Below are 24,640 nucleotides of genomic sequence, written 5' to 3'. Positions count from 1 at the left end.
TAGGTGGCACTGACTGGCACTGTTAGGCGGCACTGATAGGCGACTCTGATGCGCACTGATAAGCGACACTGATGCGCACTGATAGCTGGCACTGACTGGCAGCACGGATAGGTGGCACTGAAAGGCTGCTCAGATGGACACTGACAGGTGGCACTGCTGGGGCTACACTGATCATCAGGGCACACTGATCATTAGTGCCCTGATGATCAGTGTACATGTCCCCTCTGAGGGATGCCGATTACCGGCTCTCCGCTCCCCTCCTCTGTCAGCGTGACGGCTCGAGAGGAGAGAAATGCCGATAACCAGCATTTCCCTGTTTACATGCAATCAGCTGTGATTGGACACAGCTGATCACATGACTGAGCTGACATCTTCGGCTCTTTCCGTTGATCGGTGATCCACTGTGTCTTAGGGACACAACTCACCACCGTCCGCCATGCTGCGCACTCCCGGAGCCACGCACGTGCGGGTAGAGTGGGAGGACGTCCTATGACTCCTCCCAGAACAAGAGAACCGCCTTATATGGCGGGCGGGAGATGGTTAAAGGTGAAATCTGAGCACAAAAAAAAGCTTTCATTGCAATGTATTCCTCAATATCCACAAGTGGAACACATTTATGTTGCGTGCATCAAATTATTTGCAACCTCAGATGGTACCTGGAATCATCACTGCGCAGAAAGCAGAGCTGAAGGAAGGGCCCAGCAATCTCGGCCCAGGCTGCCTGCAGAAATCTACAGGAGGGGGTGAAGACAAGACCAGTCACCCTGCACAATGGGAGAGAACAGAGCTGGGGGGGGGGTCAGGAGGCTCCACCCACTACAGGCTGCCTGCAGAAAACTACAGGAGGGGTGGAGACAAAACCAGTCACCCTGCACAAGGAGAGGGAGAGAGAGCACAGAGCTGTGGGAGGGGCCCAGCAGCCTCCACCCACTGCAGACCACCTGCAGAAAACTATAGAAGGGGCGGAGACCAGACCAATCCCCCTGCACACATAGAGAGAGCAGCAGTGAGCAGTCTTTATTACAGGAAGTCTCACATTGGATGACTGCATAGATCTGGAAGAAATACACAAAGATCACTGAGATTCCAGGAGCAGTCCTAGATGATATTTACTTATCCCGCAGTTCAGCTTTGACACCCTGTCAGTCCCTCATCTCCTGGAAGCTCTGGATTTCCAAATGCTGCACTGTAGGAGCTGCAGCTAATAAATGTCTTCGACAGAGGAGGTCCCGCTATATGTCCTCGTGAGGTTTCTCTAAACACGTGTGAGCTCTGTACCTACAGCCTCAACCATCATCAGCGGACCTCAGTCTTCAGAAAGACAAAGTGTAACATCTAATAAGGTGGCAACATTTAGTGAGCTAGAAAGGAAATCAGTCTGATTGTTATAGGCAGTTTTGCACTTTTGTTCCAACGAATGGAAGTAGACACTTGGCTGGCTCCCTATGTGGAAGCCCCAAGTAAGACCACCACCAACTCTTACTTCTTCGGTATAACAGGACAGCTAACATAGGGCAGTAGGCCACACAGAGAAGTTCTAATATCGTATAACGTCTCATTTTTGTGGATGTAAATGTTGGGGGTATCTTCCAGACAATCATTAGAACTGAAGAAGTGTCTTGGAGAAGCTATGAAATGTCTACAACATTACAGAACAAGTCCAGCTGAATGTGGCCGACTACTACTACCGACGTCTCATTTATCATGTTCCTGTGGTAACTTTTCCATCCATGAATTGGAATGGTGTTCTTCATTCTTTTCATGCAGTGTAGCATTCAGATACAAGCTCCATATTTCTACCTATGTGGAAGCCCCAAGTAAGACCACCACTAACTCTTACTCCTTCGATATAACAGTCCCATGTAAGACCACCACCAACTCTTACTCCTTGGGTATAACAGGGCAGCTAACAGGGCAGTAGGCCACACAGAGAAGTTCTAAAATCGTATAACATCTCATTTTTGTGGATGTAAATTTTGGGGTATCTTCCAGACAATCATTAGAACTGAAGAAGTGTCTTGGAGAACCTATGAAATGTCTTCAACATTAAATAACAAGTCCAGCTGAATGTGGCCAACTACTACTATCGACGTCTCATTTATCATGTTCCTGTGGTAACTTTTCCATCCATGCATTGGAATGGTGTTCTTCATTCTTTTCATGCAGTGTAGCATTCAGATACAAGCTCCATATTTCTACCTATGTGGAAGCCCCAAGTAAGACCACCACTAACTCTTACTCCTTCGATATAACAGTCCCATGTAAGACCACCACCAACTCTTACTCCTTGGGTATAACAGGGCAGCTAACAGGGCAGTAGGCCACACAGAGAAGTTCTAAAATCGTATAACATCTCATTTTTGTGGATGTAAATGTTGGGGGTATCTTCTAGACAATCATTAGAACTGAAAAAGTGTCTTGGAGAAGCTATGAAATGTCTTCAACATTACAGAACAAGTCCAGCTGAATGTGGCAACTACTACTATCGACGTCTCATTTATCATGTTCCTGTGGTAACTTTTCCATCCATGCATTGGAATGGTGTTCTTCATTCTTTTCATGCAGTGTAGCATTCAGGTACAAGCTCCATATTTCTACCTATGTGGAAGCCCCAAGTAAGACCACCACCAACTCTTACTCCTTCGGTATAACAGGGCAGCTAACAGGGCAGTAGGCCACACAGAGAAGTTATAAAACAGTACAACATCTCATTTTTGTGGATGTAAATGTTGGGGGTATCTTCCAGACAATCGTTAGAACTGAAGAAGCGTCTTGGAGAAGCTATGAAATGTCTTCAACATTACAGAACAAGTCCAGTTGAATGTGGCCGACTACTACTATCGACGTCTCATTTATCATGTTCTTGTGGTAACTTTTCCATCCATGAATTGGAACGGTGTTCTTCATTCTTTTCATGCAGTGTAGCATTCAGGTACAAGCTCCATATTTATGGTGATCTGTAGAAGACTAAACCTTCTTCCCCTTCTCCATACTGGTGGCAGATCTTGCTTTGTTCAAAAAATGGTGGTGCGGCTGAGTTCGCTGCAAGCGGCAATGATGTAGTGCCCTCCCACTCTCACAGCAACATCTGTAATGCCAAATCTGGGGTATAGCATGGCACATATCTGTAGGGAAACAAAATCGGAGATGTAACGAATGACGTAGGTTATGTTTCGGCTTCTGCTGCTCTTAACCCCTTCACGCCTAAGGGTAAAACATGTTAATGCCTAAGCACAATTTTGCAACTTTGACCTGTGTTAGTAAAACCGTCCATATCATCACAACTACTTTGTGCATCTGGGGGAATTATACCGTGTTTTTTTTCAGGAAAAATTGGACTTTCATATGTAGGTAAATGGGAATAGATATATCCTGATTTTTTTTTTTTATTATTATTATTATTATTATTAAAGGAAAACTGGCTCAAAATAGTAAAAAAATATATATTTTTTAAAAATGTAGCTGTATATTTCTTGCTACTATCATATCCTACCACCAAAGAACAACCCAAAATAAATTCTCCTGCTCTTGACAAGTGCAGAGATACCATATATGTGTATATTAGTTGTTTGTAAAGTTGCAAGAAAAAGTATGTGAACCCCTTGGGATTACGTGGAGTTTTGCATGAAGTGGGCATAAAATGTGCTCTGAACGTCATCTAAGTCACAACAATAGAAGAACACAGTCTGCTGAACATAATACTACACAAACATTAGATGTTGCCATGGTTTCATTGCACATAACATGTAAAAATTCACAGTGCAGGGAGGAAAAAGTATGCAAACCTTTGGACTTAATAACTGGTTGACCCTCCTTTGGCAGCAATAACCTCAACCAAACGTTTCCTGTAGTTGCAGATCAGACCTGCACAACGATCTGGAGTCATTTTGGACCACTCCTCTTCACAAAACTGTTTCAGTGTAGCAATATTCTTGGGATGTCTGGTGTGAATCGCTCTCTTAAGGTCATGCCACAGCATTTCAATGGGGTTGAGGTCAGGACTCTGACTGGGCCACTCCAGAAGGCGTATTCTGTGCTGTTGCAGCCATTGTCCAATTCATGCAAAACTCCACATAATCCCAAGGGGTTCACATACTTTTTCTTGCAACTGTACCCATACCCAGAAACAATAGTGCACATATTTTTTTTATAGTACCTAAAACACGGTGACACAAACTGACACTGATACTAATTTTTTAATTCTTTAGAAAAAAAAATCCTGCCCAATAAATACTGACCTTGACCTTTGACCCTGACCTTGACACAAACACTACCCCTGGCAATGACCTAGACCCAACCTTAGGGGTTTGTTTAATTTACTTATTTATTTTAACACACTGTTGCTTTTTTTTCTCTGCAAGGAGAGAGAGAGAGAGTTACAGTGCATCTCTTTCCTCCATTCAGAGTGAGAAAACACGGGGGTGGGCTTCACAGTGACTGGTCACTGTGATAGCCAATCAGAGGCTATCACAGCAATCAGGTGACCTGGAATCGAGAGTTCTGAGTCCCGATCGTCAGTACGGGACCCGGGGCTCTCGGTGAGGCCCCGTTCTCTGTGCTGGGAGTGCACCACACGGAGCACAATGACACATATGGAAATTTGTGGCCCCACTGAAAAAGGTGCAGTCCAGCAGGGCTGCATGTTTGCATGCGCTCAGTGGGAAGGGGTTACATTTTTTAATAAATATGTGTAGAAACTGGAACACTGCCTAGTAACTCTCAATACTCTACATACGGACAGAGTAGTTTCATACCTCCCAACTTTTTGAGATGGGAACAAGGGACACCTATTAACAAAAATATACCTTTAGATTTACCACCAATTCAAATCCATGAAATTAGAATTTGGTGTTGCACATTAGGTGCCAATGATTAGAACCTCATTAAGGAGTATGAAGGCAGAATCTGTCTTATTTGAACCTCAGGCATCTGGATATGGCATTCTGTTTGCTGTTGACGTGAGGCGTCACCATGACAAGGCCAAAAAAGGCTCTCCGTAAGAAGATTGTGGATTCCTAGGAGTCTGGCAAGGTATTTAAAAAGATTGTCGAATTATTTTAAACCAATCATTCCACTGCAAGGAAAATAATCTACAAGTGACATAGATTTCAGATAACTGCTAATTTGTCCAGGACTGTGTGATCCAAAGTCAGCCCAGGAGCTGATGGTTTAATGCTAAACGAAGAACGCCAAACTTTAAACCTAGAGTAGCTAGGTAACTCTTACAACAGCTGGGGTCAAAGTGCATGCATTGGCAATCAGAAATAAATTGCTTTAATTCAATATGAAGGAAAGTTGCTTTAAGAAAAAGCCACAGACAAGGACTTTCGGAACAATGTGCTGAAAACAGATGCATCAAAGATCAGCCCTTCTGGAATAGTGTGCTGAAGACTGATCCATCAAATACCATATCTTGTGGAACAACATGCTGAAGAGTGATCCATCAAAGACCAGATCTTCTGGAGCAGTGTGCTGTAGACTGATCCATCAAAGACCAGATCTTCTGGAGCAGTGTGCTGTAGACTGACCTATCAAACACCAGACCTTCTTGAACAGTATGCTAAACACTAATCTATCAAAGACCAGATCTTGTGGAACAACATGCTGAAGACTGATCCATCAAAGACAGGATCTTCTGGAACAGTGTGCTAAGGACTGATTCATCAAAGACCAGGGGTTATGAAACAATTTGCTGAAGAGAGATCCATCAAAGACCAGACCTTCTGGAATAGTGTGCTAAAGACTGATCCATTCGATACCAGACCTTCTGGAACACTGTGCCGAAGACTGGCCCATCAAAGACCAGACCTTCTGGAACAATGTACTGACCCATCAAAGATCAGACCTTCTGGAACAGTGTTTTGAAGACTGATCCATTAAAGGACAGACCTTCTGAAACCACGTGCTAAAGACTGATCCATCAAAGACCAGATCTTGTGGAACAATATGCTGAAGACTGAGCCATCAAATACAGGATCTTCTGGAACAGTGTGCTGAAGACTGATCCATCAAAGACCAGACCTTCTGGACAGTATCCTAAAGGCTAATCTATCGAAGACCAGTTCTTGTGAACAACATGCTGAAGACCGATCCATCAAAGACAGGATCTTCTGGAACAGTGTGCTGAAGATTGATTCATTAAAGACCAGGTTTTATGAAACAATTTGCTGAAGAGAGATCCATCAAAGACCAGACCTTCTGGAATAGTGTGCTAAAGACTGATCCATCAAAGACCAGACCTTCTGGAACCCTGTGTTTGAAGACTGGCCCATCAAAGACCAGACCTTCTGGAACAATGTACTGATCCCTCACAGAACAGACCTTCTGGAACAGTGGTTTTAAGACTTATCCATTAAAGGCCAGACCTTCTGAAACACTGTGCCAAAGACTGGCCCATCAAAGACCAGGCCTTCTGAAACAATGTACTGACCAGGGGCGGACTGACCATTTGGAAATTTGGGCACTGCCCGAGGACCCGGGGTCAGTAGGGGGCCACATGAGATGCCCCTGGTACCTTTTTCATAGGCTTTTTTGAGTCTGGGCAAGGATACAGGGGCCCCAAGATCCCCTATTGCCCAGGGGCCCCATGAGTTGTCAGTCTGCCCTGGTACTGACCCATCAAAGATCAGACCTTCTGGAACAGTGTTTTGAAAACTGATCCATTAAAGGCCAGACCTTCTGAAACAGCGTGCTAAAGACTGATCTATCAAAGAATAGACCTTGTAGAACAGCGTGCTGAAGACTGATCCATCAAAGCCCAGACCTTCTGGAACAGCGTGCTAAAGACTGATCCATCAAAGAGCAGACCTTGTGGAACAGCGTTCTGAAGACTGGTCCATCAAAGACCAGACTTTGTGGATCAGCATGCTAAAGACTGATCCATCAAAGCTCAGACCTTCTGGAACAGCGTTCTGAAGACTGGTCCATCAAAGCCCAGACCTTCTGGAACAGCGTGCTAAAGACTGATCCATCAAAGACCAGACCTTGTGGAACAGCGTTCTGAAGACTGGTCCATCAAAGACCAGACTTTGTGGATCAGCATGCTAAAGACTGATCCATCAAAGCTCAGACCTTCTGGAACAGCGTTCTGAAGACTGGTCCATCAAAGACCAGACTTTGTGGATCAGCATGCAGAAGACATCCATCAAAGATTAGACCTTCTGTGCATCATGGTGGTAGAAATGTTTGGTTTGAGGATGTTTTGTTGCTTCAAGGCCTGGGAAGCTCACAGTCTTCAAGTCAACTATGAATTCTACTTCATTTTAGAGTGTGCTTAGTGAGAATGTGAGGCCATCTGTACAAAAAGATAAAGCTGAGCCAGAGTTTATCTACACCATAGTGATCCAAAGCACACCAGCAAATCCATGAAGGAATGGCTCAAAAAGAGAAATAGAGAGTTATGGACTAGTCTAGTCAAGGCTCTGATTAGGTTCCCACTGATATTTCATAGGGGAAATTTTGAAAAGGGCGGGTTGTGCAAGGAAACCCACAAATATTTTGAAACTGAAGGAATTTGAAAGGTGGAGTAGTCAAAACTTTCACTTTTAAGTTGATGTCAAAAATTGGCGGGCAATTATACAAAATACCTACAAGAACTAATTTCTCCTAAAGAGGGCAATACAATCTTTTGAGGCCAAGGGTGGACTTACTTTTTGAAATACATCATTACACCTCTTGATATATTTGTTGAATATATTATTAAAAAGTCAGATAACTTCTGTGTTCTTATTCTGGTATAACCACATTTACCTGAAGATGCTTTTTGAATAAAAACTGTGTATTAATTAGCTTGGGAGATGAGCAGGTTGAAATGTCTCAGCATGCTGTCCAATTGGCTCTCTACAAATTCAATATCACAAAATGCATCAGGGAGCACTCAGATGCTCTCAGGTGGCTCTCAATTCCAGGAAATATTTCTTGGCAAGGAGGGGCCTACATATCTGAATGTTCATCATTGGAAAACATGGGGTACAACTTGTCATGCAACTTTGATATCCAAAGTCACACAAGTGTGAATGGGGAGATTCTGTAACCCTCAGAAGCCATTTATTGCCCACTGCACCCTCCAGATTTTCATGGTCATTTTTAGAAAATGAAAATTCAGAATTTGCTAATCTCTTGTGCTCAGATGAGCATAATACCACCCAAAAAAGATATTTCTATACTAGGAGCATGTGGTGGGATGGGCTTTCCAGCCTCATTTCCCCTACCCTGGCAAGGTTTTTCTAGGACCCTGGCAGAGCTTCTGACCACACAGTGTACAGAAACCACTCTGTTGGCTCTGTGGTCTCTTATGGTTCCAATTTTCAATAGAACAATTTGGGTTTTTTTTTAGATTTTGTTAAAGGAGATATATTGTTAGTCTGTAAATTTTAACAGAGAAAAAGGAATACACAATATTCACACGAGACAAAAAATATTTCACATCAAACATAAAACAAATTTTTGAACTGTAAAGACATAATAAGAGGTGGTATCCAAACGTTTGGAGACTAGCTCTACTTAAAAGTACGTTATTTAACTACGTTTACACACTATCACCTTCCAAATAGTCCCCTTACATAGCAATACAGAATTCCCAGCGTTCCTGACACTTCTGGAAAGTGTTCTGGAAGTCTTTTTGTCAACCACCTTCTGCTATTCTCTCTGGATCTCCACAACATTGTCAGAAAGGCGACCTTTGAGCTGAATCTTCATCTTCGGGAAGAGGGCGAAGTCAGCAGGAGCCAAATCTGGTGAGTAGGGTGGGTGCGGAAGTGAGATCATTGCAGCCTGGGGACGAACTTGGCAGAAACATGGCGCATGTTCAAATCACACGTGAGGATTGCCTGGACTGTTCTGTATGACACTCGGAAAATATCAAAAATGTTGTGGATGGTTCTTTATTATGCACAAATTGCCGAAAGATTTCCAAATTTTTTGGGGTTGAGCTTGTTGAAGGTCTTTGTCAGGGTCCTGTCCATTGCAGAAGTTCTGGAAGATCTGGCATTTCTGCCAGTACTCTGCATGGCCGCAGAAGTACAGATCAGCCTCAGTCTGGTGCCAGACTGCCTTTATAAGGAGGCTCATCACTTCCTCAAGTTGCTGGATGATCTCTAGCTTCCCGTGCCCTGTTCCTGGTTCCTGTGATTCTGACCTGTGATTTCCTGTTACCCAGGGGCGGACTGACAACTCATGGGGCCCCCGGGCAATAGGGGATCATGGGGCCCCTGTGTCCTTGCCCAAACTCAAAAAAGCCTATGAAAAAGGTACCAGGGGCATCTCATTGGGCCCCCTACTGACCCCGGGCCCTCGGGCAGTGCCCGAGTTTCCAAATGGTCAGTTCGCCCCTGTTGTTACCGACTCGGCTTGCTCCTGGACCTGTCTACTCTGCGTTACCCCTGATCTGACCTCAGCTTGGCTTAATGATATTCACTCTGTCTCGCTCCTCTGTGTATGACCTCGGCTATCCCATCTGACTATGTCAGCTCTGATTCCCACCCGGTACCTGACCTTGGCTTGAACCGACTACCCAGTAAACATCTCAGTCCCGGAAGGGCTTGCATACCACGCACAGGCGCCTCCTGTCTGCAGACCTATCTCCGTACACCAGCTGTGCTTCTGAGTGGACCACCAACCAGCACTCCTACAGGCGACCTGTGCAACTTTGGGCCTGACTCCCATTGTCCCACTCTGAGGAGTCCGGAACTTAGCCACAAGGGAAGCCCTCTCTCCATTGGCCTCCATCACCAGATACGTGATACCTGGACTGTTCCGTATGACAGTCCGACAATGGCAAAAATGTTGTGGATGGTTCTCAGACGATCATTATCCACAAGTTGCCGAATGGTTTCCACATTTTCAAGAGTTGAGCTCATTGAAGGTCTTCCTGATCTCTCGTTGTCTTCCAGTGATGTTCTTCCACTCTTGAAGTGCGTGTGCCACTCCGAACACCTCGAGCGAATCATTGCAGCATCTCCCTAAAACGTGCCGAATCATGTTGTAACGTACATGTGTCGCTGTGGGCGTGTGCGTGCGGGGTGGATCCGTGACACATGTCAAGCATCTCTGTGGCAGATTTGCTTAGCTTTATGCAGAATATCACATTTGGTCTTTGTTCTAACGTGCTGCCCATGATGAAATAGCAGACGTGGTAAGGCACGTGGTCAGAACAGCACCAATTGCACAGCTCCCGATGTACACAGGGTGATGTCTTTTGGCACACTGACTTATGTAGGTCGGTGCTCCCTGTGACTGTGCGTGCAGCCTTGTGCTGCCATCTGTTGGCGTGTTACAAAACTAGTCTGGAAACTTTTTGATACCTCTTCGTATAGGGAACTCCAGGGATTTATTTACCTCTGTCCTCCTATGTATGTATTGTAGAGGATTTTATTGTTTCTCTCATACTATCTATAATATGTTCTTGTTTTCAATGCAAACACAGCATAGTACAGAGTATTACCTTTTCCAAAAGGGTACCAACAGTGGAGTCTATGGGCGAAATGCTCTGCAATGTCACTTGAAAGACAGACAATACTGCAAGACATAAAATTTCCATGAATGAAAAAACGTTTTGTATTACGCATTTGTTTTTATTCCAGAAAAAAATAAATCAAATTGCATGAAAAACACATGAAAATGTATAAAATGTTCCATAAGGCCCCATTCCCAGCTGAGATTGGTCATGCAGCAATTGCCTCCAGATAATTGGCTCTGGACCCCCACACAGGCCATTCATCTGCAAGTAATCGCTGCATGACCAAATATTATTATTATTTCAGGGACTTATATAGTACCGTCAGTGTACGCAGCGCTTTACATGTACATTATATTGCCCCAAGTATTGAACCGCCGGCCTTTCCACGCACATGACCTTTAATGGCCTCCCAGTCTTGGTCCGTAGGGTTCAATATTGAGTTGGCCCCGCCCTTTCCACGCACATGACCTTTGATGGCATCCCAGTCTTGGTCCGTAGGGTTCAATATTGAGTTGGCCCCGCCCTTTCCATACCCATGAACTTTAATGGCCTCCCAGCCTTAGTCCGTAGGGTTCAATATTGAGTTGGCCGGCCTTTCCACACACATGACCTTTAATGGCCCCCCAGTCTTAGTCCGTAGGGTTCAATATTGAGTTGGCCCCGCCCTTTGCAGCTATAACAGCTTCAACTCTTCTGGGAAGGCCGTCCACAAGGTTTAGGAGGGTGTCTATGGGAAGGTTGGACCATTCTTCCAGAAGCACATTTGTCAGGTCAGGCACTGATGTCGGGGGAGGAGGCCTGGCTCGCAGTCTCCGCTCTAATTCATCCCAAAGATGTTCTATGGGGTTGAGGTCAGGACTCTGTGCAGGACAGTCAAGTTCCTCCACCCCAAACTGGCTCCTCCATGTCTTTATGGACCTTGCTTTGTGCACTGGTTGTGCAGTCATGTTGGAACAGGAAGGGGCCATCCCCAAACTCTTCCCACAAAGTTGGGAGCATTAAATTGTCCAAAATGTCGCCTTAAGAGTTCCCTTCACTGGAACTAGGGGGCCAAGCCCAACCCCTGATAAACAACCCCACACCATAATCCCTCCTCCACCAAACATTACACTTGGCACAATGCAGTCAGGCAAGTACCGTTCTCCTGGCAACCGCCAATCCCAGACACAGTCATCAGATTGCCAGACAGAGAAGCGTGATTGGTCACTCCAGAGAACACGTCGCCCCTGCTCTAGAGTCCACTGGCAGCGTGCTTTACACCACGGCATCCGACGCTTTGCATTGCACTTGTACTTGATTTTATACACCTGTGGCCATGAAGGGGATTGGAACACCTGAATCCAATGATTTGGAGGGCTGGCCCAATACTTTTGGCAATATAGTGTATCTATCATACCTATATCAAGCCATCCAGTGTGGGCTTTTTCCAGGATTGAATGATTCCTTTCCTCTTCTGGACCCATTGTCATCAGCAACTATCCTGCATGGGGTAAGAAACTGGTAATAAGTGAGCGCCTGGTTAAACAATAGCAGCTAACATTCAGGATAAACCTCTGTATCCTCCAAAAACACTGGTTTACCATGTTTTACCGCATTTTTCAGCATTGGAGCGTTTTTACAGTTAAAAAAAACTCCTCTAGAAGCCCGCTAGTTTTGGGTTTTTTTCCAGCCAAAAAACATTGATTCCAGTCTATGTCTGTATGTACACTGAGGATAACATGCTGGGGGTTTTTTAGCTGTATTAAAAAATGTCAAAAGCCAAAAATAGCTGCTGTAAAAACATCCCGTGTGCATGAGGGCCTAATCAAAGACCTAAGATGATTGGCCAAGGTCCTTCAAACATACAGATCTGGGCCTCCTCACCTCCTGCACCCATTCCGAAAAATTCTCTAAGTTTCTGGACGGGTGGGAGGGCTCCAGCATTCCTGACCTGTAGAGCCGTTTAGCTTGTCCTGAGGTGAACTCACTACCTCACTCCCAGGCTGACTCATCCCAGGCTGCTACCCAGTCTCTGTCTAAAAATAAAATCCCAACTAGCTAACCTGGAGGGTGTTACAATCTGCTAACACGCACCTTTATGCGTCTAGTGTGCATGAGGGCTTAATCAAAGACCTAACAGTGGTTTAGGGCTTCACCCAGGAGACTGAGGGTGTCCTGCTCAGAACCTAAGGCATGAGCCAGAGCAACAGAGAGCTGCAAGTGAGAGAGAGGGGGTGCAGAGTTGCATGTGAGCACTGTGCTGCTGAGAGGTGACCTTAGGGACTAGGCCAAAGGCCTGAGCAATGGCTCTGCGAAAGAAAGCCAGGAGGCTTGGTGTAATTTTTTTCTGTTGTGTATGGAATAATGGCGGAAACCCTTGCCTCCTTTGGGAACTCATATTTAAATATGAAACTCGCCACCTACATTTTAGTTAAAACCCCTGCGATGGGAAACTGTTTGGTTGGAACTTTTACTTTATTTTTTTTATTAGAAGTGGGCCAACAAACCTGAAAAAGTATCCCTTGGCGGCACTTGACCCAATGGGAAGCACTGCACTTGTGTGAAGCCCCCATGAATAACACAATATATTTATTATATTTTTATAAATGAGTTTATTTTGTTTGTAGCCCCAATGATGGGGACCTTTTGTACCGTCAAACAGTGGCGGACTGACATCTCATTGGCTCCCCGGACAATAGGGGATCATGGGGCCCCTGTGTCCTCACCAACACCCAAAAAAGCCTATGAAAAAGCCAATGAAAGGTACCAGGGGCATCTCATGGACCCCCCTACTGACCCCGGGCCCTCGGGCAGTGCCCGAGTGTTCGAATGGTCAGTCCGCCCCTGCTGTTACCTACTCGGCTTGCTCCTGGACCTGTCTACTCTGCTTTACCCCTGATCTGACCTCGGCTTGGCTTACGGATATTCTCTTTCCCTCTCTCGCTCCTCTGTGTATGACCTCGGCTATCCCATCTGACTACGTCTGGTCTGATTCCCACCCGGTACCTGACCTTGGCTTGAACCGACTACCCTGTAAACATCTAAATCCCAGAAGGGCTTACACACCACGCACAGGCGCCCCCTGTCTGCAGACCTATCTCCATGCACCAGCTGTGCTTCTGAGTGGACCACCAACCAGCACTCCTACAGGTGACCTGTGCCACTTTGGGCCTGACTCCCGCTGTCCCACTCTTAGGGGATTCCGGAACTTAGCCACAAGGGAAGCCCTCTCTCCATTGGCCTCCATCACCAGATATGTTTTTCCTGAAAACTCACAAATAATAAATTGTTTCTGGACTTGTGAAGCTTTGTAACACTCTAATCTCTCTCTTTTTTTTTTTCTTTCTTCAAGCTTTAAGGTTTACAATAACTGCTGTGCTTGGAATTGTTGTTATTGTTCTGTCCTTGTATGACTCTTTGTACGCTGCAGAAATAACTCCTCACCCCTCCCCAGATGTACAAGAGAAAATAAAGCTCATCCTTTAGAAAGGACTTCCCGCAGAAAGGTCTCCTGTCCCTACAAGCTCCACCCTCCCACCGCCCTCCACCCCACAATGTATGGAAGAAAAACTCTCAACCAGAAAAATAAAAGACTTTTTTGTACTTCTCAAAATAGAATTGAGTTCATCTGTAGTCAAGCATGCCGGGGCTTTCACCTAATATTGTTGTAAAACTACAACTGGCCGGACGTGTTACCGTAGGATGGTACAACCTAAATTTAGATACAACTCAGCAGAAAGTGTATGGAGCCACTTGGGATCCAATGTACTCCTAGGCTTGATTCACACGCGATCAAAGGATCGCACATGAGTTTTTCCACACGCCTTCAGCGTATTCCCGCTCATCGCATGTAGGGCATTCCTATGAGCAAGAAATTTGAAAAAGGAGACCTTGACCCTTTACTAAAATTGCTCTACATGGAAACCCATGGTGCCGTGGCACACGTGTAAAGGTGCGTGTTAGCAGAGTGTAATGCCCTCCAGGTTAGCTAGTTAAGATTTTTTTTAGACACAGGCTGGGTAGCAGCCTGGGATGAGTAAGCCTGGGAGTGGGATAGTGAGTTCACCTCAGGACAGGCTATGCGGCTCTACAGGTCCGGACTTCTGGAGCCCTCCCACCCTTCCAGAAACTTAGATAATTTTTTGGAACGGGTGGAGGAGGTGAGGAGGCCCAGATCTGAATGTTTGAAGGACCTTGGCCAATCATCTGGGAGGACGCTGGGCATAGTGTGACCAAGGACATCCTTATACTATATATGACAGAGCCTGGGCAGCAGTGCAGTGACAGGTGTAAAATGAACTGAGAGGAAGGATGGAGTGTGGAGCTTGGAAGGGAGCCCCAAAGAGGGGAGCCTACCTACAGGCTGGTTGCTGGGTAGGAGGATTTTCACTGTTCCACTGTCTCTTAGGGAGGACAATCTGTGCAGCAAGAAAGGCCTGAAGGCAGCCACCAACCCACCACGCTAACAGGAGAGGACAGTGTGAGTACTTCTAGACCCCCTGGGCCAGATAAGGGGAAAGGGTGGTCAGGTGCAAGACCCAATTAGTTCTCATCTGGGACTACTTCATTGTTCGTTCTTGGAACCCCTTGCCCAGGGATAACCTCAGTGCAGCCGGGTGAAGAGGAAGGATTCATCTGAGAAGGTACATCATGGGGACTTCAGTGCTCCTTAAAGAGACAGCGCATTTTTGTTGCTAAGAGGTCCCTCCTCACGTTTTACAGTTCCTTGAGTGCCCCATAAACCCCTAGACCCGATCCAAGTTGTTAACTCCTTAATAAAAACAACTAAAAACCAGATCAAGGACTGTTCACTGTCTCTGCATGTGCAAGTGTGGAAAATGGAAGTGTTGCCTGGCCGTGCAGAGCTTAGGGGGACCAAAAACAAATCCATCAGCCCTCAAGAGGGTAGTGCTACAAGATGCTTGGGGATCAGACAAATATGTTTGGCGATTTGCAATTACATATAGTTACATACTAAGGTTGACTAAAGACACCAGTCCATCAAGTTCAAGCCGTGTCTTCCAAGAGTGTTTACAACTGGCTGAGTATGTAGACAGTACTATCTGGAAGCAGGGCTGGTGCTAGACTATTTTGCATCCTAGGCAAGACCAGCCCCCCCCCAAAAAAAATACATTTTTTTTCCATAAGTCCATTAAACCAGCAACATCAGCGGCAGCCATCATCAAAGTATGCCAGCTCTGTATGTGGAAGACAGGGGGAACCGCCACTAAGTGCAAATCAATTTACTGAGCAAGCTGTGTTAAACACTCACAAGAAAGAAGTAAAATGTTGCTTTCCATCGATAATGGTCACCGTCAGTCCCTCCCATCCTAATGATCCTCCAGTGTGAGCCGTGGATGGCAAGACAGAGAGATCCCAGGATGCTTCCAGACAATCGGAAGTGCTGGGCCAGCTTGGAGAGTACACGAAGCAGACGTGACGTCACGGGGAGAAGGTCCGTTGCCTTGGGAGACAGACTACATGCTTGGAGCTCTCTGCTCCTTCTAGAGGCCTGGAAGCACACTAATGTATCCCACAACTTATGGGCACAGCACCAGCTAGGCGGACTACAGGTACCAGCATGATATGCAACAATTCAATTAAATAAAGTAGAAAAAGCAAAGTGAACATAAAACCAGAGGTAAAAAACACTCTAAGTGATACAATTCTCAGCAAGCAGGAAAGCAGGGAAACCAACGGCCGTGGCTGCGTCAATATTGGGGAATCCATCAGAGAGTACCTGTCTGGCTCTTGGTTTTTTTCACATGCAAATTTGACCCTTGTAGTGGGGGGGGGGGGGGGTCAAACCCTAAGGTGAGGGAAGACCTTTGGGGGTTCTGGTGGAGGTCTTTCATCACATTATTTTGACTCCTCTATCGAGACATTTATATTTTTTGTTCACTATATTTGGACTTTTTTATGGGACTCACTAATATCATTTATATCACTTTTAGAGTCTTATAGATGTAACACCCTCCAGGTTTAGCTAGTTAGTTTTTTTTTAGATAGAGGATGAGTAGCAGCCTGGGATGAGTCAGACTGTAAGGCAGGAGTTCACCTCAGGACAGGCTAGGTAAGTTCTACAGGTCAGAGCTTCTGGAGCCCTACCACCTCTCCATAAACTTGAGGAACTTGCTGGAACAGGCGTGGAGGTGGGGAGGAGGCTCAGATCTTCATGTTTGAAGGACTTTGGCCAATCCCCTGACAGGAGGCTGGGCATGGTGACCAAGGCAACCCTCAAACATGACAGCCTGGGGAGCAGAAGTCAGCGGGTGTTGGGTGGAAGACGGAGTGAGAGGCTAGGGTGTGGAGCCTGGGAAGGGGCCCAGGGAGGAGGCCTACCTACAGGCAGGACACTGGAGAGGAGGATCTCCACTACCTTAACATTTCCCAGTGAGGACAACCTGTGCAGCAGGGAAGGAGCCATTCCAGTATAAGGCCTGAAAGCAGCCACCAACCTAACAGGAGAGGACAGTGTGAGTACTGATACACCCAGCCGGATAAAGGGAGAGGGTGGTCAGGTGCAAGGCCCAACTAGCTTCTCATCCAGGACTGCTTGCTCTAAATTGTCAGTTTCTTGTCTCCCTTGCTCATGGATGCCCTCAGGCAGCTGCATGAAGAGGAGGAATCATCCAGGGTCTGAGGAGGTACACCAAAGAGCCTTTTGTGCTCTTTAAAGGAGAGACTGTTGCTATCCACATTTTTGTACATAGTTGCTAAGGTGTTTGTCCTTGTGTTCTACAATTCCTCGGTCATTCCATATTCTCCTAGTGTCAGAGCCTGGGATTGAACCTGGGCCTTCTACAGTGAGAGGCAATGTTTCTTCTCATTGAGCCTCCTGGAATGCTGGACAGCTCCCTTGACAATTCTTTAGATGATCCTGCCTTGGCCCTGTTTGTCTTGAACCTTGAACTCCTTGCTCCTCCCATGAACTTCCTATAAAAGCCATGTCCATACACTTCCTCCTTGCCAGATTATTGTGCCTTCCAGCCAATATCCCGCTTATCTTTCCTGCTGCCATCTACATCTTCGTTATCGACCTTTGGCTTGCTACTGACTACGATTTTGCCTCATCCTAATCTACTACCATTTGTGACCGACCCTTGGCTTGTGACTGACTCCGATCCGTTTGATCCCTAAACTGTTTGGTCTGCTATTGGTTTCCAGCTTGCTCATTCCCTGGTGGGGTGATCCTGAGATCTGCGACCTGGTATTAACATGCAGCCAAATCCAACTCCACCATTAGGAGCTCTGGTGAAAACTGGTTAATACCTTGACCCCGCACCTCAGGTGAGCCTGCGTCATTCCCAGGGTGGCCCGCTGGTGTACCTATCCTGCTGGTTTCAGGTAAGCCTTACACTGCTGTAGCAACTGGTCTCTGAACCTGACCCAGACCGTGACACCTACAACCCTAATGGCAGTGATCACCGACTTATGGTAGGACTGTGCGGCAGGCAATCTGACACTAACTGATGCTGGGTAGGAGCTGATTAACTGACACTGACATCCCCAGTGACCCTAATACAGTGATCAGGGGTATTTAATATACATTGTCACACAAGGACACTGGCTGAGAAGGGGTTACTAGGGGGAAGCAAAGGGTTAACTGTGTGCCTAACAATGTTTACTGTGTGTAAAGTGTGCTGTGTGTTGGGTTTACTCCCTGCTTTGCAGGAAGAAAAAAAACAGCACATCACTGCTGTCCATAGAAGGCGCTGTGTTGTTTACCAACACAGAGCTCTCTTCTATCATTTGCTGAGCCGGTCAGCGGGTTCCAACCACAAATCCTTGGCCGGGAGCAGCTGACTGGCATGTGCTATAGTGAATGACAGTGTGACAGGAGTGACTTTTGGGGGTGGGGGGACCCCTGTCTCAGCTCCCCATGTTCCCATTATGTGTAAGTCACCCTGTGCCTGTTAGGGGTACAGGGTGATCTGTCCTAATATTCCGGTGGGGGGTTGTTGATTGTTTAATGCCATGTGGTTGCATCCCATTGTTCTATTGTGTGTCTTGCTTGGGAGCAAACCATTATGGGATGCATGTGTTTATGTGTATTGGCTTGGTGGGGGTGTCTCCAGCAGCCCTCCCTCCTGAAGGGACTGTCTGTTGATGTGTCTCTTATTACTAAATGTAGATTTCCCCGCCCTGTGTCATTATGCAGGGAGTGGGGATTGTGTATTGGGGTGGGGGGGGGGGGGGGTTGTTCATTGTTTAATGCCATGTGGTTGTCCCATTGTTCTATTATGTGTCTTGCTTGGGAGCAAACTATTATGGGATGTATGTGTTCCTGTATTGTCTACTGCCATGTGGTGTATCCCATTGTTCTATTGTGTGTCTTGGTTTGGTGGGGGGGTGTTTCTGGCAGCCCTTTCCCCTGATGGGACGGCCTAGTGATGTGTTTCCTGTTCCTGTTTGTATTTCCCCGCCCTGTGTACATATATTGTGTTTGTGTTAAAATAAAGCAGTTCACTTCCTGTCTTAAGAAGCCTGGTGTTGTCTCGTCCTGTATGATCAGCGGTGAGGTCCGTGGATCTGTGTTCGGACAGGGAAGTGGGAGTCTAACGGAAATACCCTAGCGCAGTCGGGTCCGATTCCGTTACAGACAGCACATCCGGGGCGGCAGGCGCGTGCCCCCATACCCAGAAGAGCCGGATCACGTGCATGTGCATCATCCGCGGGGCCACTCTGCCTCAATATATCTGTGGTAGGCAGTCTTATTGTGGCTAATGGCACCACTGCGCCTCTGCCAAAGCACAGCGCATTTCTGTGCGTATCGTAAAAGAGTGTCATTTTGCACACGTTGTAGACCTGTTTTCAGGCATTAAAATTTGTTATACCCTCTAGTCACTAAGGGGTTAATGTTTCTAAATAGGAAAAAGTGGGAACTATTTTCCGTATTAAAAGCCTCAAATCGATTGATCCATTCTATAAACGAGCCACTCCATTAAGTGCACAAACACGCTAACGCGTTTTACTCAGCTAGCAACTTACTTACTGTATAGGGTGGCTTAATGACAAAGTTATGTATCAATGTCATTACACTTACCTGGTGTATAGGTACCGGGCGCTGTGGTTGTAGACGGTGTACTGGTCACAGGGGGTTTGGTTGTAAGTTTGGTTGTTGTAGAGTTGGTCACTCGGCTTGTTGGGTGTCTAGTAGTAGAACTTGTGATGGTAAAGGTACCAAGCATTGTGGTTGTAGATGGTGTACTGGTCACAGTAGGTTTAGTTGTAGGTTTGGTTGTTGTAGTTGTAGAATTGGTCACTGGGCTTGTTGGTTGATTAGTAGTAGAACTTGTGATGGTAAAGGTACCAAGCATTGTGGTTGTAGATGGTGTACTGGTCACAGTAGGTTTGGTTGTTGTAGTTGTAGCGTTGGTCACTGGGCTAGTTGGGAGATTAGTAATAGTACTTGTGGTGGTATAGTTGCCAGGCACTGTGGTTGTAGATGGTGTACTGGTCACAGGGGGTATGGTTGTTGTTGTAGCGTTGGTCACTGGGCTTGCTGGGAGATTAGTAGTAGTGTTTGTGGTGGTATAGTTGCCAGGCACTGTGGTTGTAGATGGTGTACTGGTCACAGGGGGTATGGTTGTTGTAGAGTTGGTCACTGGGCTTGCTGGGAGATTAGTAGTAGTGTTTGTGGTGGTATAGTTGCCAGGCACTGTGGTTGTAGATGGTGTACTGGTCGCAGGGGGTATGGTTGTTGTAGAGTTGGTCACTGGGCTTGTTGTGAGGTTAGTAGTAGTGTTTGTGGTGGTATAGTTGCCAGGCACTGTGGTTGTAGACGGTGTACTGGTCACAGTAGGTTTGGTTGTTGTAGGGCTGATCTCTAGACCTGTTTGGAGACTAGTAGTGATAGTACTTGTGGTAGTGTTTGCTGCAGTATTTTTAGATGGGGTTGTCATATTGGTAGCCAACATTGTTGCATTTATTGGTGTACTCGTTGCAGGTTGGGTGTTTGTGCTTCTTGTAGTTAATGCCGTAGTTGTTTCTTCTTCAGAGGTGGTTAGATTTGTCATGTTAGTTATGGTGTCGGACATTGTAGTCATTGAGTTATTTGTTAGACTTGTAGGTGTTGTGGTCGAGGTAGTAGGTATGGTTGCGGTAATAATAGTACTTCTGGCTGAGGTTTCCATTGTTGGGGATTGGGTTGTGGTAAAGGTAGTCAGGATGGTAGTAGGACTAGTTGTATAGTCAGGTACCACAGTAGAAATCATGGGTTCTTCTGGTACTTGAGTCCTGGTAGAAGACTCCATTGTTGGAATTGAAATCGTAGATGACTCTGCTGTAGAAATAGCAGATATATGAATGCTTACATTTCTACCAGTAGGTGATGCCCCAGTAGCTGTAGAAAAGTGTGTTGGTGTTTCTGGTGTAGGTAAGCTTTTGGTTATACTAAAAGGCTCAGAGATGTTGGTTCCTGATGAGGTGATAGGCAAGTTTTCCATATTAGAAGTAAACATATAGTCAGTTGTTCTCATGGATATAAATTGTGTTGTAGTGTTAATAAGGGAATCAGTTGTGGAACTGGATAAAGGTTCAGCTGTGGTGTGTATAGATTGAGTTGTAGAGGTTAGTGTGGGGTCAGTTGTAGAGATGGGCGTGGCTTTAGTTGTAGAGCTAAGTATGGTTTTGGTATTGATGGGTATGAATTCAGTTGTATTGATGGGTATGGTTTCAGTTGTATTGGCGGGTATGGTTTCTGTTGTGTTGGCGGGTATGGTTTCTGTTGTGTTGGCGGGTATGGTTTCAGTTGTATTGGCGGGTATGGTTTCTGTTGTGTTGGCGGGTATGGTTTCTGTTGTGTTGGCGGGTATGGTTTCTGTTGTGTTGGCGGGTATGGTTTCAGTTGTGTTGGCGGGTATGGTTTCTGTTGTGTTGGCGGGTATGGTTTCAGTTGTGTTGGTGGGTATGGTTTCTGTTGTATTGATGGTTATGGTTCCATTTGTATTGATGGGTATGTGTTCAGTTGTATTGATGGGTATGGTTTCAGTTGTATTGATGGGTATGGTTTCTGTTGTGTTGGCGGGTATGGTTTCTGTTAATATGGTATCCACTTCCATGGCTGATGTTGCAGCAGGTGGGTTTTCAGTTGTTGAATAGGCAGCTGCAAAATTAACAAATTAAATCATTATCAACAATAATACATAAGGGAGGGATATGATCTCCATGTATAATACATAAGGGGGGATATGATCTCCATGTATAATACATAAGGGGGGATATGATCTCCATGTATAATACATAAGGGGGGATATGATCTCCATGTATAATACATAAGGGGGGGGATATGATCTCCATGTATAATACATAAGGGGGGGGATATGATCTCCATGTATAATACATAAGGGGGGATATGATCTCCATGTATAATACATAAGGGGGGGATATGATCTCCATGTATAATACATAAGGGGGGGATATGATCTCCATGTATAATACATAAGGGGGGATATGATCACCATGTATAATACATAAGGGGGGATATGATCTCCATGTATAATACATAAGGGGGATATGATCTCCATGTATAATACATAAGGGGGATATGATCTCCATGTATAATACATAAGGGGGGATATGATCACCATGTATAATACATAAGGGGGGATATGATCTCCATGTATAATACATAAGGGGGGGTCTGATCTCCATGTATAATACATACATACTACGCCCCTACTACACCTCTACTACGGTGATCTTCAGTTGTTTCTGGATCCCATGCCAAGTGGCTAATTTGCTACATGGTGAACACAAGAGGTTGACTGCTCAGCACAGGTGACATTCAGTGGTCGCTTTACATCTTCTCAGTGATTGCAAAGCGTTCTCTGATTGGACGAGGATGAGGATCGGGGCAGTGACATCACAATCTCCACCTGATTAGAGAACAAATTGCATTCATTGAGAAATTGTAAAGTGTTCTGTGAATGGCATCCATGCTGATCTCACACTGCAGCAGGGCAGCTGCTTAGCGTGGGAACCAGACAGTCGTGTAGTAGCAAGGCTCCCAACTGTCCCTGATGTGGAACAAAGTCCCTCTTTCCTCCTCATTTGTCCCTCATTTTGGTCTGACCTATATAGTTGTAAATACAATGCACTCTTTATAAAGCATTTTACAGTGTTAGACCTTTCATCCAATTTCTAGATTGCTGCATCTGTAAGTTTCAAAAGCCAATATAAAGGAATAGTAGAGGTAAAAAAAATCTTTTGGGTTTTAACTAATCATTTTTTGTATATCTCTCCTTTAAGGGGGGCATGGCAGGGGGTGTGTCCTAGGCAGGGGCGGACTGACAACTCATGGGGCCCCCGGGCAATAGGGGATCATGGGGCCCCTGTGTCCTTGCCCAAACTCAAAAAAGCCTATGAAAAAGGTACCAGGGGCATCTCATGGGGCCCCCTACTGACCACAGGCCCCCGGGCAGTGCCCGAGTTTCCAAATGGTCAGTCCGCCCCTGGTCCTAGGCCTTCATACTTTTGCTAATAGGTGTCCCTCGTTCCCATCTCAGAAAGTCGGGCGGTATGGTGTAGTAGCGGTGTAGTAGAGGTGTCTACTACAGGGATATCCAGCTTCAATGAGGATCTCACAGGTATGGCACATACATAGTTCAAGCTGGAACAAGGTACATATGTGAACATTTTCATACCTGGATTCAGGTGACGGGTTAAGCCAGCCATCCACTACCTGTCTTAGGGTGACAATGCAGCTCCTCCATACATACAGAACAGGGATTGAGCGTTGTCACCCTAGGATAAGTAGTGTGTTACTGGCGGGTTCACCAGGTGAAAAGAGCCTTAAAAAGAGAAAACGAATGCATCCACCACATCTAAGGAATAATATGCTGTAATATAATACTGCCAAAATTGTAATATCATGTAATCCCCTTACCAGGTGCCATCAGGAGGATGAAGGTTGTCCAGTAGAGGCATCCCATATGGTGGTCCATGTTGGAGGGTCTCCTGCCTTGAAGGGTCTGATCTCCACCGTCCGTCTTCTCTTCTATCCAGTGTTCACAGAACAGGAAACACATTCGCCTCACCTTTTTACTTTCATTTATAGATGTTTGTGCCTCGCTGGAATTCTATAAAGTTTACAGCTCTACCTGTATAAACATCGAGGCAAACATTAACCAGTAGCTAAGGGGGAGTATGACACTTGGCATGGACAACCTGCACTGTGAAGATCACTCAGTAGTTTATTTCAGTTTTGGCGTGGTGGGATGGTCAGCAGTTTTATTGGGTGCACCGGTCCACCAATGGTATTCTCAAACATCTCCTACAGTGCTGCCAATATTGTAACATTTGCAATTTTAAATGTGTCACACGACCTTTATTCCATGACTATTTAATCCCTTTACCAGATGCCAAGAAGAAGATGAAGATTGTCCAGTAGAGACATCCCATATGGTGGTCCATGTCTTGAGGGTCTCCTGCAGTGAAAGCTCCGATACCCACCATCCATGCTCTCTTCTTTCCGACGGGAAAATCTCCTTTATTTCATACACAGAGGTGTGTGCCTGGTGCCCATCACTGAAATATTATATCAGGCTCCTTAAAGGGCCCCAACTATAGCCCGCCGAAGAAGAAGCTGGTGAAGGTTCTCCTGCAGTGCAAGGCCTGATCCCCACCATCCATCCTCTCTTCCTTCCAACAGGTAAATCACCTGTATTGCATACACATAGGTGTGTGCCTGGTGCCCTTCACTGAAATATTATAAGCTCTACCTTTATAAAGACAAATGCGAATAATAACTAGCAGCTAAGAGGGAATATAATGCCTAACAGTGTAATGGATAATCTGCACTGTGAAGGTCACTGTAAGGGACCGCCTGGCGGTACCACTAGCACTCCACTGAATAGGCGTCCCCAGCGCACGGAGTCTAAGTCCCAGGGTGCTTGTTCACCAGGGCCCCTGATGGTGGGGATGGACTTGGAGCCCCCTGAGACCAGGTCGTGGCTACTGGGTGCGTCCGTCAGTGGTAGTGGTATGCGCCAAGGGCTCCCACGGGGAAGAGTCTGATATGAGGAGGTCAGCAGACCCCACTGCACGGGATGGATGGATGGATGAGCAAGGTCAGACGGGCCGGGTCAGTAACAGAGAGGACGGCAAGGTACAAGGCAGCGGGCATAGAATGGTTGGGTCACACGCCAGGTCAGCAACAGCAGGTCAAATCCAATAGGGGGCATTCAGGAGAGAGGTCAGGCA

The 24,640-nt window shown here is 45.9% G+C and overlaps 1 protein-coding gene and 1 long non-coding RNA gene across 2 annotated transcripts in view; both read right to left on the bottom strand.

Moving 5' to 3' along the window:
* Positions 1-1,002: 1,002 nt before the first annotated feature.
* On the bottom strand, positions 1,003-15,836 carry LOC149431431 (uncharacterized). Its single transcript, XR_016309268.1, has 3 exons — positions 15,708-15,836; positions 10,442-10,515; positions 1,003-3,125 (listed from the first exon to the last, which is right to left on the bottom strand). It is a non-coding gene; the product is annotated as an uncharacterized LOC149431431 (long non-coding RNA).
* Positions 15,837-19,455: 3,619 nt separating this feature from the next.
* LOC149431429 (uncharacterized) overlaps positions 19,456-24,640 on the bottom strand; it is a 54,162-nt gene continuing 48,977 nt past the window's right edge. The window contains exons 7-8 of the mRNA XM_089665611.1: positions 23,325-23,517; positions 19,456-21,542 (exon numbers count right to left, since the gene is read on the bottom strand). Of these exons, the coding sequence (XP_089521737.1) occupies positions 19,456-21,542; positions 23,325-23,517 (2,280 nt within the window). The remainder of the gene's footprint in view (positions 21,543-23,324; positions 23,518-24,640) is intronic.

The sequence above is a fragment of the Staurois parvus genome, unplaced genomic scaffold (genome assembly GCF_062004578.1).
Source record: "Staurois parvus isolate SC_StPar_1 unplaced genomic scaffold, SC_StPar_1.0 ptg002263l, whole genome shotgun sequence".
Classification (NCBI taxonomy): Eukaryota; Metazoa; Chordata; class Amphibia; order Anura; family Ranidae; genus Staurois; species Staurois parvus.
This window is presented reverse-complemented; position numbering and strand designations above follow the sequence as displayed.